At 44.9% G+C, this 13291-nt stretch overlaps 1 protein-coding gene across 2 annotated transcripts; it reads right to left on the bottom strand.

Annotated features, from left to right (window-relative positions):
- Positions 1-262: 262 nt before the first annotated feature.
- Positions 263-10766, bottom strand: LOC138971713 (zinc finger protein 62-like). 2 transcript variants are annotated; one of them, XM_070344493.1, is made up of 3 exons: positions 10694-10766; positions 5047-5847; positions 263-3510 (listed from the first exon to the last, which is right to left on the bottom strand). In XM_070344493.1, exons 2-3 carry the CDS (start codon positions 5804-5806, stop codon positions 935-937), a joined length of 3336 nt encoding a protein of 1111 aa, XP_070200594.1. In that variant the 5' UTR covers positions 5807-5847; positions 10694-10766; the 3' UTR covers positions 263-934. The 2 variants fall into 2 exon arrangements, with proteins under 2 accessions (XP_070200594.1, XP_070200595.1); XM_070344494.1 differs by lacking the exon at positions 10694-10766 and having other exon boundaries at positions 5047-5921.
- Positions 10767-13291: the final 2525 nt, after the last annotated feature.

Below are 13291 nucleotides of genomic sequence, written 5' to 3' on the forward strand. Positions count from 1 at the left end.
AAAAAACCAACCAAACACACAAAAAACAAAAACAAACAGAAAATCCACATTTGTGGCTTTGGCTGTGTGATAGTCTAACTGAAATGACTATTCCAACTTGGACCCAAATTCCAACCTTGCGCACGGCCGATTCTAGAATGGACCAGCAACAAGGGTTTCATTCTAGAATGGCACCCCTGTACTTGCGCAGGGTTAGAATTCCAACCTGGACCCGGTCCATTCTAGAATGAAACCGGATTCTAAGTTCGCGCAGAACATATATACTGTTCAAAAAAAGAAACGCATAGTTGGGATATCATCACACTTAGACAACTACATACTCCAATGGATAGATATCGCAATAATCGATAAGTTATGGCAAGTTATTGCAGAAAGTGTAGGTTTCGTGTATTTCCGGAGTTATGCTCGACACAGACCAACATAGACCATACAAAACATAGTAGGGAGGTGAAGCAATGTTAATGCAATGTTCTGGTGACACAAAAAGTAACAGACTGGCTGTCGCTTTTGCGAAATGGGCAAATTTTAGAAGCCTTTCCGCATTTTCGGCAAAACGCTGCCGATTTCACATAATAGGCAGCGTTTTTCCGATTACGCGAAATGGGCAAAAATGTTGCCGATTCCGCGAATTCGGCAATTCCGTGAATTCGGCACGACATATATATATATATATCTGTCAATATTTTTTTTAACTCTTTCACAATTCACAGATTGTCCTAAAATTGTCGCAAAAATATGTTCCCCTTGTTGTTGCATAATATGACGTGCATATATTTTCTTTTCGAAAGCTAGCAGCACATCTGCAAGACTTCAAGGATGGTCGACTGGACTGATGTCAGACCAATATGCCACATTAAAAAGGTCCATGTGTCAGTGTTTGAAGATAACACTGAGAACAACACGAGCTGTGAAAGAATGACTATGACGAGCGCAGTCAGGCATCTAATCTTGTCTTACCCTTGCGACGGTCAGGAGGTTTGTACTGATGTGTGTTTTTCATATGGTATCTCATGGCAGTTGAGCTCTTGTACGTTCTGTTACATATATCACAAGAATGGACTTTGAGGTCTGTGTGTGTAAGGGCATGCCGCTCCAAATTATTCTTAAAATAGAACTTCAAGTCACAGTGAGAGCAGTTGTATCTTTTCTTGCCTCGGTGACGGATTTTGTGGGCATATAAACCTGGGTGAGACGTGAAGCCTTTGTGGCAAATGTCACACGTGTAGGGCCTCCTGTTGAAGTGCTTGCCGTTCTGATGGTAGGTGAGGTTGATGGCCCTGGCGAAGGTCTGGCCACACAGCTCACAAGTAAAGGACAGTCTGTTCGTGTGCATGTCTTTGGCATGCTGGTTGTAGGTGGATTGGCTGGAAAATTTACGCTGGCAGATTGGACATTCCCTGGGTTGACACCAGTGTTTTTTAAGTTTGTGCTTCATGTTGTAACGCTTGCCACATTGGTCACACTGATAGGTCGTTTCCACGCTGTGTACCCTGCTTAAGTGTGTTTGTAGAACGCTCTTGGATTTGAACTGTGCCTCGCAATTGGGGCAGCCGACACTTTTTCTGAAACGCTTTTTGTGCTGGACTGAAATGTGAGCATTAAGATCCTGCTCATCTCTACAAGTGTGTGAACACTGAGGGCAACTGAAACTTCTCACTTCAATGCTTGCATTGTAAATCTCAGTGTGCGAGTTGAACAAGTGTTTTGATAAAAGTTCCTTGTTGTTGAATTGAGCCGGACAGTGAGCGCAATGACAACGTGTATGATGACTGCCAACGTGAGCTAACATCTCTGGCAGAGTTTCAAACCTGGCAGAGCAGTGTTGGCACAGGAAAGGTTTTTCGTCAGGGTGGACTGCAGCAGAGTGGCGTTCAAACGCATGGGAGGTCTTGAAACACAAGGAACAATCTTTACACCGGAAAGGTCTTCTTAAAGAGTGAATATCCTCCAGGTGCCTCCTCAACTTGCCTTGGTTGAACATGAGTTTCCCGCAAAAAGAGCATTCACATGACTTGGTGTGAAGAGGCGTTTTCTCGCCGCCCTGGAGGTCGTCTCCAGCATGTGGAGTGTAAGCGTTTCCTTCCACATCACTAGTTAGGTTGACAGGTGAGGTCAGTGCTAGTGAATCGCGCAGCCCCTGCCACCTCTGAGGCTCCATCCAATCAGCTTCTGTCATAAACACACCTGGATCTTCGTGAAATAATGCATTTGCCATTTCCGGCACACTCCTGCCCGAGACTTGATGAACTCGTCTTTTATGAGTACAGAACTCACGCCTGACTGTGAAACTGTCCCCACAAAGATCACACACATATTTTTCCTTGAGGCTTTTTTTATTCTGATCATTTCCAGTACAGGAATTTATTGAGACCCGTGTTTCTCTGTCCTCTGACACAGGGAGTCCTGTTTTCTTGTCACCAGCGTCATTCAGAACGATCGATTTCTTGCCATATCCCGGCCTGGGTTTTTGCACCCAAATATTATGTTTTAGTCTTTGATGATCACGAAGGTAGCGAAGAAGTCTGAAAGTGGAGTTGCACACGTTACAGTGAACATGATCACAAGATTCACCTTTGTTGTCACATGTTTTCCCAGAAGGGACCCGTTTCGCTCTAATCTTCTGTCCTGGCAAAAGAAGCCGGAGCCCATGAACGTGTCTCATGTGATCAGAGAGGTAGCGACGAAGTTTGAATCTAGCTTGGCAATGGTCACAGCCGAAAGGCTTAGCATTTCCGTCTGTTGTGCCTTGATTTGCTCTATAAATGACTGTTGTCAGTGTAGATGTTGTGCCCGTCGCCTGCAAGGCACTAGCCTGGTTTTCTTCTGTTCTACTTTCAATGCCTGGTGGTGGAGGTATTGCTTCCGGGGTCTCTGGCATGTCTGCCATCAACGCAGCAGGGTTTGACTCGTCATCATGAGACTCTCCCAGTCCCGAATCAATGAGTTTTTTCTTCACAGTCTCATTATGCACCAGAGATTCTCCCAGTTCCACATCAATGGGTTTCTTCTTCACCCTCTGATTATGCACATGTCTTTTATGTTCAGAAACATAGCGAGCAGCCTTGAAACCAGCTCCGCAAAGGTCACACAGAAAAGGCCTGTCACTAGTGTCAGTCGTACATTTCTTACCCTGAATTTTCCGTTGCTGATTTGTCAGTATAGAGTCAACTGCTAGTGTTGGCTCAGCTTGCCTTTCTTCCAAAGGACCTTCATCGTGGTTTTCACTTTCGACAGCCTCCGGTTTGTCTGCTGCTTCTGTCTCTTGGTTGGACACAGGCTCAAGCTTGATGATCTCCTCACAGTCACACAGGGCAGAGTTTCCAGGCTTTCTTACAGTCACCTCCTCCTCTGCAGTGTAGCTGTCACTATGGGGAGATGTTTTCACAGTGGGTGCATCATTGCTAGAGTCAGGTCCAACACTGCTGGCTGGTGAACTTGCAGCATCACCTCCACTCGATTCTCTTTCATAGTCTGCTGCCATGGCGCTATGCTTGCTTCTGTCTTCTGGACCTGCAGAACAATACAATACAAAACTACTTTATCATCCAAAACAGGGAAGTTCTCAGTGTGATGGAAAACAAGACAATAAAATTACAACACAATTAGCATTAATTCATGATAAAAACAATCCAACCTTTTCTGGTGACAACCTCTCAATTGCGACCACGTCTCCATTATGACCACCCGCAAGCCTAAATTAGGATTTTCTTCTTCATGCTTCACCTTTCACAGTGACCATCTATATTTAATAACCCCTTTTGAACAGCCCTTGGGTGGTCGTACAATTAAACAAGAAGAGCAAACGCTCGATCGAGTCACTTTCGCAGTTCTGAATATTATATGAGGCATCAGATGGACAGGAAGAAATTGCTATTCACAACACAATGAGTCACGTTCACATAAAATTTGAGCCCGGTCACTTTTATAGTTTCCGAGAAAAGCCCAACGTTAAGTTGTGTGTTGCCGAACAGAAAAGGCTAGTTATCTCCCTTGTTTTTCTGATAACGTTCGTAAAAGGCTACAGATGTAAATACTTTGATGTAAAGAATAATCCTACAAAGTTTCAATCACATCCGATGAACTTTGTCAAAGATATAAAATGTCTAATTTTTCCTTTGACGCTGACCTGTGACCTTGAAAAAGGTCAAAGGTCAACGAAACCATCGTTAAAGTGTAGAGGTCATTGGAGGTCACGACTAAACAAAATATGAGCCCGATCGCTTTGATAGTTTCCGAGAAAAGTCCAACGTTAAGGTGGTGTCTACGGCCGGCCGGCCGGACGGCCGGCCGGACGGCCGGCCGGACGGCCGGCCGGACGGACAGACTAACACTGACCGATTACATAGAGTCACTTTTTCTCAAGTGACTCAAAAATGCTTTCACTTATAGCTGTATCTTTTTTTTTTTTTTTTTTTTTTTTTTGCTTAACGCCCAGCCGAACACGAAGGGCCATATCAGGGCGGTGCTGCTTTGACATATAACGTGCGCCACACACAAGACAGAAGTCGCACCACAGGCTTCATGTCTCACCCAGTCACATTATTCTGACACCGGACCAACCAGTCCTAGCACTAACCCCATAATGCCAGACGCCAGGCGGAGCAGCCACTAGATTGCCAATTTTAAAGTCTTAGGTATGACCCGGCCGGGGTTCGAACCCACGACTTCCCGATCACGGGGCGGACGCCTTACCACTAGGCCAACTGTGCCGGTCTATAGCTGTATCAGTGTGTCACAAACATTACAACACAAATTTACAGTGGTCAGCTCAGTTCCTTCCTATATTAAACAGCCTAACCTGTCTATAACCACCACACAAGTTGTCCTTACAGACAGATGGTTGTTATAGAAATGTGGTTTAAAGGAAAGAACCTTGTACTTTTAGCGGTTGATTTTGGCTGGTCTCTAGAGGCAGGTGTTCATCATAGAAAGGTGATGTATAGAAAAGAACCTAATGTAGCGGTTTCTTTTGGCGGGGTTTTATAGGTGGTCGTTATCAAAAGGGCAGGTTTGACTGGATAACCAACCGACTTAAAATGAACGCACCTTGAACTGAGTTTGACACAGAAAAAAGCAGAAGAGAGGTGCCTGGTTGAGGAGACTGATGCGTAGTGGCCGACACCGAGATGCCTGGACCAGGAGACTGATGGGTTGTGGCCGACACCGAGATGCCTGGACCAGGAGACTGATGGGTTGTGGCCGACACCGAGATGCCTGGACCAGGAGACTGATGGGTTGTGGCCGACACTGAGATGCCTGGACCAGGAGACTGATGGGTTGTGGCCGACACTGAGATGCCTGGACCAGGAGACGGATGGGTTGTGGCTGACGAGATGCCTGGACCAGGAGACTGATGGGTTGTTGCCGAAAGAAGAGAGACACCTTGTCTAATGCTAAAAGACTGATGCCCTGTTGTCCCAGCACCATGAGTGGCTCTGTGCGGCGGATGGATCAGCAACATTGTCTTTCTGTGTTTCTCAATGTGTAACACAAGGTTCACATTGGTGCTGTAGCTGTCTTTGCAGTACCCACACTGATACGGCTTGGTGAGGGTATGCCCGCGCACATGGGTAACCAGCTCCATGTTGACGCTAAATGTTACGCTACATATTCCGCACTGGTAAGGATTTTGCTCCGTCGTGAGCAGAGTCCTTATTGTGGGCTGGCTCAGAAGGGCCGTGGTGAAAGGGTGCTGGTGTTTGTGTGAGGGGATCAGAGAGACAGTGGAGGCAGGGGGCTGTTCGTGTGAGGGAGTCCCGGCCACGGTCCGTTGACTCTGGCGTCTTCCTGAAGAAGAAGAAGCCATGGTCCTGACACCACTCTGTACCTCTACGAGTCACACTCGCTCTGAAAACAGAAGGACGAAAATACATGTATATATCGATTCAACGTTAGAAATTCTTTCTTTAAGCCATGTAACATCAGAGTCCATCAAAAACTCATGTAGGCGGCTAACCGAGACTACAGAAGAATGCATATTTGTGTCTGTTCAGTCGTAAAAAAATAAAAATAATTCTATTCTAAAATCAATTGATACATAAATGTTATTTGTAATTTTGAGTCTTTGTTTGACCAAAATATGACATTTATACACATCTCGACAGTCATTGTTATTGCTGGCGTAGTCTTGGAGGAACACTGACTGTCTCGACCTGTTTAAAATGTCATATTTTGGTCAAAAATACAAATAATGTACAATATGTGTCCTGAATATATATAATATTATATATGCTTGACTCAGAAGCTGTCGAATTAAAGAGGTAAGTAGAATCTTCCTCACATACCATTACCACTATGGCATGAAATACTCAAATGAAAAGGTGCTCTTTTATTTGTCCTTTTGGTTAATAAGAATCTTCCTCACATACCATTACCACTATGGCATGAAATACTCAAATGAAAAGGTGCTCTTTTATTTGTCCTTTTGGTTAATACAGTCGACTCCAGATATTACGTCACCCCTCGGGGAATGTTTTTGAGCGACGTTATACGCGGTGACGCTGTATCCGGTTCATCGGTTATAACGTCACTTTTACGCGCGGGTGATGTTATATCCGGAGTCCAAGAGTTATGTCCCTTTCTAAAGTACTGACTGTTTTAATAAAACTGCGCAGAAATGGAAAGTGCAACATTAGTGTTGTTTAAAAATCACAACAACATATTGTTGTAAGTTTTAAACTAACTTATTACAATAATCTTTAATTCACTTCCTCATATAGAATTGTGGACTATTCTCTTCTTTGCGTATTTCCAAAACCTGGCTAGACCGTGAATACAAAATTGTATACACACAATTTTCCCCGAAACGTACAGTATTGTAGGCTACATGCTGATTCTGAGACAGATTGCTAGTGTTGGAGTGTCAAGCTCCGTCTGGTTCCATCGACAATCTCAGTCTTTAATTATAGTGTCCGACGTTATTAGTTTTAAGGACACACACACACACACACACACACACACACACACACACAACACACAACACACACACATGGCTGTCGTTCATTCATATTCTGCTAGATCTTGACCTGTCCTTGATCTTCTTCTTCTTTTCGATCGCCGATCACACTTGGAGTCCAGATCTTGAGATATAATTAGTGGTCCTCTGCAGCGCAGCCACTGGCCCGTACAGCTTGTTGTGCAGGGACTCCGGCAATGGCCAGATTTCCTCTCTCAGCACCTGGTGGTTCCTGCAGTCTCGTAGGATGTGGGCCGTGTCCTGCTCTGCTTCTCCACAAGAACACATGGGGGAGGGCACAACATGCAGCTTCCCGTGGAGATGCTGGTTAAGTCTGTTGTGTCCCGTTCTCAGGCGGAAGATGACCACCTGCTGTGGTCTGGATAGCAGGTGGTAGCTGTCCTGTGGCTGGGGCGTCCTGTGCAGAGACTTAATGATGGTCTTCATCTCTGTCAGGCTCACAGGGTTGTTCTCTTGCTCATCTTCTGCACCCAGCTTTGCCATCCTGTCCGCCTCTTCGTTTCCTTGTACACCACAGTGGGAGGGGATCCATTGCAGTACTGTCCTCAGGCTCTTGATGTTGTGTAGAGCGTGTTCCAGCTGAGGCAGTTTGCTACTGGTCATTGCTTGTAGTACTGACAGAGCGTCAGTCAGGAAGACCACCTGGTTGTCATGGTTGACTCTGTCGTTGATGGTGTATGCTGCATGGATCAGTGCTTGTACCTCAGCTCTGTAGTTTGTACAGTGGAGGCCTGTTGGTATAGCCTCTGCTTGCCTCTCTCCACTGGGGTACTGGACATACACCCCTGCTCCTCCATTTTTGACGGCCTCTGTGGCTGACCCAACAGTATACACCCGTATCCATGCTTCTTGGGGGTACCTTTCTTCAAGCATGGCAAGAGTCAGGGCTTTTTTCGTCGCATTGCTCTGCTCGTCCTTTGTTGTGAGGTAGGGGACACTGGTCTGTATGTCCAGGTTTCCTTGTCTGTCTTCCCAGGGAGGGGCGTCAAGGGAGAAAGATGGTGGCTCCACTAGCTCTGGCATCTCTGTCTGATGTTTCTTCTGCAAAGCCCTTGCCTCCAGAGCGAAGCTCGATCTTTTCAGCCTGCCTAAGGACATCTTCTTGAGTCTGTCACTCATTGGATGGTCATGAGTGCACTGGTACTTGGTGGCTTGTACCATTGTTTTGCAGTCTCGCCTTTTGCTCAGTGGAGGAATGCCAGTCACCTGTTCCATCTTCTGTATGGGTGTTGATTTCATTGCGCCCGTGATGATTCTCAGCGCTTGGTTCTGTACTTTGTCTAGGGCCTGCTGGTGTGTCTTGGCTGCTGTTGCCCAAGAGCTTGATCCGTACTCGAGGTGCGGTCGTACAGTCCCCTGGTAGACTGTTTTCAGGATCTTCTCGTTTGCACCCCAGTGTGATCCTGCCAGCTTCCGCATGATGTTTAGTTTTCTCCTGGCCTTTCCCTCTGCATTCATGATGTGTTGTTTCCAGGTCATGCGCTTGTCATAGGTGACCCCCAGGTATGTTTGCTGGTCTTCAAATTTCAGGGGTGTGTCCCCCAAGGTCAGTTTGCCAGGTGTCGCTTTGGCAGAAAGTGTGAAGAGAGTGGCAGTGGTCTTCTCCCTGTTGATGGTCACACACCAGTCTTCCGCCCACGCTGCAACCTTTCCTAGGGCAAGTTGCATCCTGTAGGTTGCTGTGGTTGCATACTCTTCCGAGCACCAGAGAACAAGGTCATCAGCATACAGTGCCGCTTGGACTCCTTTGGGCAACTCTGGTACCAGGTCGTTAATGAAGAGTATGAATAGCGTGGGGGAGAGTACTCCTCCCTGTGGAACTCCTTGGCGTAGTAGCACCTTTCGGCCACAGTGACCGTCCACCAGCACTCTGGCCTTTCGGTTGTGCAGGTACGACTTGGTCCACTGGTACATGTTGCCTTTGACGCCGGAACGTAGGAGCTTCACAAGGAGTCCATCTTTCCAGACCTTGTCGAAGGCCTTCTGCAGATCAATGAAGGTGGCCAGGGTGACCTTCTGGGCCTGGTAAGCATCCTCTATGACCTGGCTAAGGTGTGTTGTCTGGTCCTCCGTACTTCTGTGCTGTCGGAAGCCGGCTTGTTCTGGGACGATGATGCTTTCTGATTCCAGGTACAGCTGCAGGCGCTGGTTGACAATGCGCTCCATGGTTTTGCATACGCAGCTTGTCAGGCTGATGGGTCGGTAGCTCAGGGTTTTGGTCTTGTTTTTCCCTTTCTTTAAAACTGGGATCATCCTGGCTTCCTTCCAGCACTGAGGTACCTGTCCCTGTCTCCAGCTGAGGTTGAAGATGCCCAGTAGTTTCTGGAGGGCCGAGTTGCCTATGTGTTGCAACATCTCATTCGTAATGTTGTCTGGACCTGGAGACTTCTTCTTTTTGAGCTTCTTGATGGCATTCTTCAGCTCGGCCATGGTGATGTCTTGTTGCATGGCATCCTGCACGTTTCTTTCTGTTCTTTCTCTAATTTCTGTTCTGACTTCCTTTTGTAGAGGCAGGGGTATGGTGGTGTCGCTTTCTCCCCGATATGCTTGGGCGAAAGCATTGGCAGCGGCTTTTCCAGTGAGTGTTCTTCCTTCCTCCTCCAGGGTGATCTTCTGTCCCTTGTTGCCCTCTTCATTCAGTGCTCTTGTAAGTTTCCAGAGCTTTGTTGTGTCTTTTTCCATATTCAGCCCTGCCGTCTTTTCTCTCCAGCCTCTTCTCTTGCACTCTAGCTTTGTCTTCAGATGTTTTGCTTTGCTTTCTTGGAGTTTGATGTTGTTCTCCTGGCTAGGGTTCGTCTCTGCCTCTTCTCTCATTCTTGTGAGTGCATCTTGACCTGTCCTTGATGTCCGAAGAAATAAAATTGACGAGAACTTCATGGGTCCTTATACATAATTACTGTCTATTTGACTTATATTATTATTATTAACGAAGAAGTTTCTCGTCAACAGCAAAGTGGCTGCCCACCTTTACGCACAATCGTTCTGGTAGTAACAACTTTGGGTTCATAGTTACCCCCTTTCCCCCATCCACCGTCTCCACCACATCTAGTGAGCGGGACGTTATATTCGTTTGACTACTACTGTATTATTATTATCATTATAACATCACTTGATATAACGTCCATGGCTTTCCAAGTTGAGTCATAATAGTGCTTTAAGAGTGCAGTACAGTAAAACCTGCGAGCAAAGGACACTAGCTCTTGGGGAGCCTTGCCACTGTCCCTTGTAGCAAGGTGTCCTTTCTTATGAATATGAATGCGCCAACATTTTTTTTTAGAAAAAAAACCCCAACAGTCACTCAGTGATTCTTTTTTGCCACAGTGATTATTAAAACTCAAAGTTTTGAAGCCCTCAAGTTTTTACTGACCGTTTTTACCCCCCACCTTCAGCAAGCCGTAAGCCGCTTTCGGGGGATGCATGCTGTGTATTTTCGTCTTTCTATAACCCACCGAATTCTGACATGGATTACTGGATCTTTTCCGTGCGCATTTGGTCTTGTGCTTGCGTGTACACACAAAGGGGGATAAGGCACCAGCAGGTCTGAACAAAGAACAGCTGACATTAACATGTGACGTCCTCCTCAGCTCCTGTCCTGTACGCTATCGTCGCATGTCTGCGATGCATTTGATCTGGTTTATAACCTAACAAGTTGCAGCTATACTTCAGTTATCGGTTGTTGTTTTTGTTTTTTGTTTTTTCCCTTAAAGTAATTCTCACCTGCAGTTTTATCTGACGACTCTGCTCTCTGAATCGTCTGACGAGTGACATCACAGGAAGCAGAAAAGAAAAACGGAACTCTTGTGCACATGGAAAACAAAGATATCGCAACGTCCTTTCACCCCATCAGACTAAAATAATGACGTCGTTTTACCCAACAACAAGGATGAACTTGGTAGATTTGCGATGGAAACACCTATTCTTTCAAAAGGTCATTGCTGACTAGCTTGCTTGAAGCTGAAACTCGTAGCATTATTTTTTTACTGCAAATTCCCAATAAAATCACAATTTTAATTCAGCTTAGCATATTCAGCTACTGCTAGCAAAGTGCAGTCAAGACACAAGCAACTGCTACAGATGTGTTAACAGATTCTCAAACACTACAGCTGCTCATAACTAATAATTGTCACTTAATTTCACTTGAACTGACCAAAGACCATCGGTTATACAAAGCTTCCTGGGATTCTTCTTCTTCTGTTTATGGGTTGAAACTCCCATGTACACTCGTTTTTGCACGAGTGGGTTATTGCTGGTTATCATAATGACCTTTTACCAGCCATACGTCGCTTTCAGGGGAAGCATGCTGGGAATTTGTTTGTTTCTATAACACACCGAACTCTACCCTGGATGACAGGGTTTTTTCCGTGTGCACATGCATGTACATATATATATACATGGCAAGGGACCGCGCATAGATGTGTCTATACATATCTCTGGCCGGGGTAAGGCACTGTAACCGGAGCCCAAGGTTACAGCACTATAGCAGGTTCAAATAGGAGGCCGGCATCTTATCCACTTAGGCCACTGTGTCCATCGGAACCTGAGATGAAAGAATATACCTTGGGATAATAGCCCAAAGTGTCCCTACATTGCAGGTGGCCTGTAATGACAGGTATATTAAATTATGCCAAGATGATAGACATATAACTCACTGGCCAACTGATTGGTGGTGTTCTTTCATGGGAGGTGTCTCACCAGAGGGGCTTCACATCACCGGTACCATTGAATTTGAAGTAAAACCAGTACACATCTGGAGGAAAATAAAAGTGCACAGGTTGTTAGGCAACAAAAAAAATAGTCTGTTTACGGTATCCCGACCGACCCTATTTTTTCGCGCGACCCTAGACTTTTTTTTGGCATTTGGAAAAGAAAAAAATTTAGATAAATAAAAATAAAATAAAATAAAAATTTTAAAAAGTTTGTTTTTTGGCAAAATAACTTGAAAATGTTTTTTGGGAAAAAAATACAAAATACAAAATAAAAACCCCGACCTACTGACCCTACTTTTTTTGCCTATGTTACTGAAACAGACTTTTTTTGTTTGGCCTTAAAACTTGTTGGTGTGTGCGTCTGTATAATGTGTGTTTTCATGGGCTCTTGTGTGCATGTGCATGTGTGGGATCATCAGTGTCGGAAGCTGCTAGATCATTAAATGCTAGAAGTGTGTCAAAGCTCTAGCTTGAAAAACATCCGAGGTAACCTCAATGTTAAGGGTTTTATTAACAGACGGCCTACCACTTCTCATTCCCAAGACTGAAACTACTGATTACTCAGGGGAGTCAAAAAGTAGGTTTCCTTCCAGAGAGGAAGTTCTGCAGCTGTAATTGTGCTCTTTATTTTAATAATTGCTCCATTCGGAGTTGTATCATGCAAACTTTCCCACGTGGCATTATGGGCCAGTCACTAGCGATGGTTGCAACTTGCATGTGTCTAAAAGGTGAGGACATGGAGCATGTGTGGAAAGCTTGCTTCAGTAAAAGCAAGAGTATTCACTCTTTGACAACCCATAAAAACTGTCTGAGTTGTTCCCAGAGTTCGTCTATTCTCAATTATATTGGAGTTGGACAGACTGGATAAATTCACGTCAGTTGAATGACTTGCTGTGGCTATGTTACAAGAGTTGTTTTAACAAACATCCTTGATTAATATTTCACACACAAACACACACACATCCACAAGCAAACTCTCTGTCTCTTGAGATGAAGTATGCATCAACTTCAAGAAGTAAAGTACACTCAAATTAAAGTTTAATATCACCATGAGTGTCATGCACAACCACAAACTTGTATAAGGACACATCATTACTTTCTGAAATGTTGATGATTGCAACAGCATCCAATTGTGTTCTCAATTATCAAACCACAAGCATGTATTAATGTCCCACTCTGCCTCGTAAAACCAGTTGGCCTCACTGTCTCAGACATGGGAAATGAGTTACCTTTCTTTCTTTCTTTCTTTCTTTATTTGGTGTTTAACGTCGTTTTCAACCACGAAGGTTATATCGCGACGAGGGAAAGGGGGGAGATGGGATAGGGGAAAGGGGGGAGATGGGATAGAGCCACTTGTTAATTGTTTCTTGTTCACAAAAGCACTAATCAAAAAATTGCTCCAGGGGCTTGCAACGTAGTACAATATATTACCTTACTGGGAGAATGCAAGTTTCCAGTACAAAGGACTTGACATTTCTTACATACTGCTTGACTAAAATCTTTACAAACATTGACTATATTCTATACAAGAACCACTAAACAAGGGTAAAAGGAGAAACATAATCCGTTAGTCGCCTCTTACGACATGCGGGGTGCAGAGAAATAAGGA

This window comes from Littorina saxatilis, linkage group LG7 (genome assembly GCF_037325665.1).
Source record: "Littorina saxatilis isolate snail1 linkage group LG7, US_GU_Lsax_2.0, whole genome shotgun sequence".
Taxonomy (NCBI): domain Eukaryota; kingdom Metazoa; phylum Mollusca; class Gastropoda; order Littorinimorpha; family Littorinidae; genus Littorina; species Littorina saxatilis.

Coding starts and splice junctions, on each gene's coding strand:
- LOC138971713 (XM_070344493.1), bottom strand. CDS start 5,806: ATGGCTTCTTCTTCTTCAGGAAGACGCCAGAGTCAACGGACCGTGGCC. Junction 3,511..5,046: donor TGTGTCAAACTCAGTTCAAG/GTGCGTTCATTT, acceptor ATTGTTCTGCAG/GTCCAGAAGACAGAAGCAAG.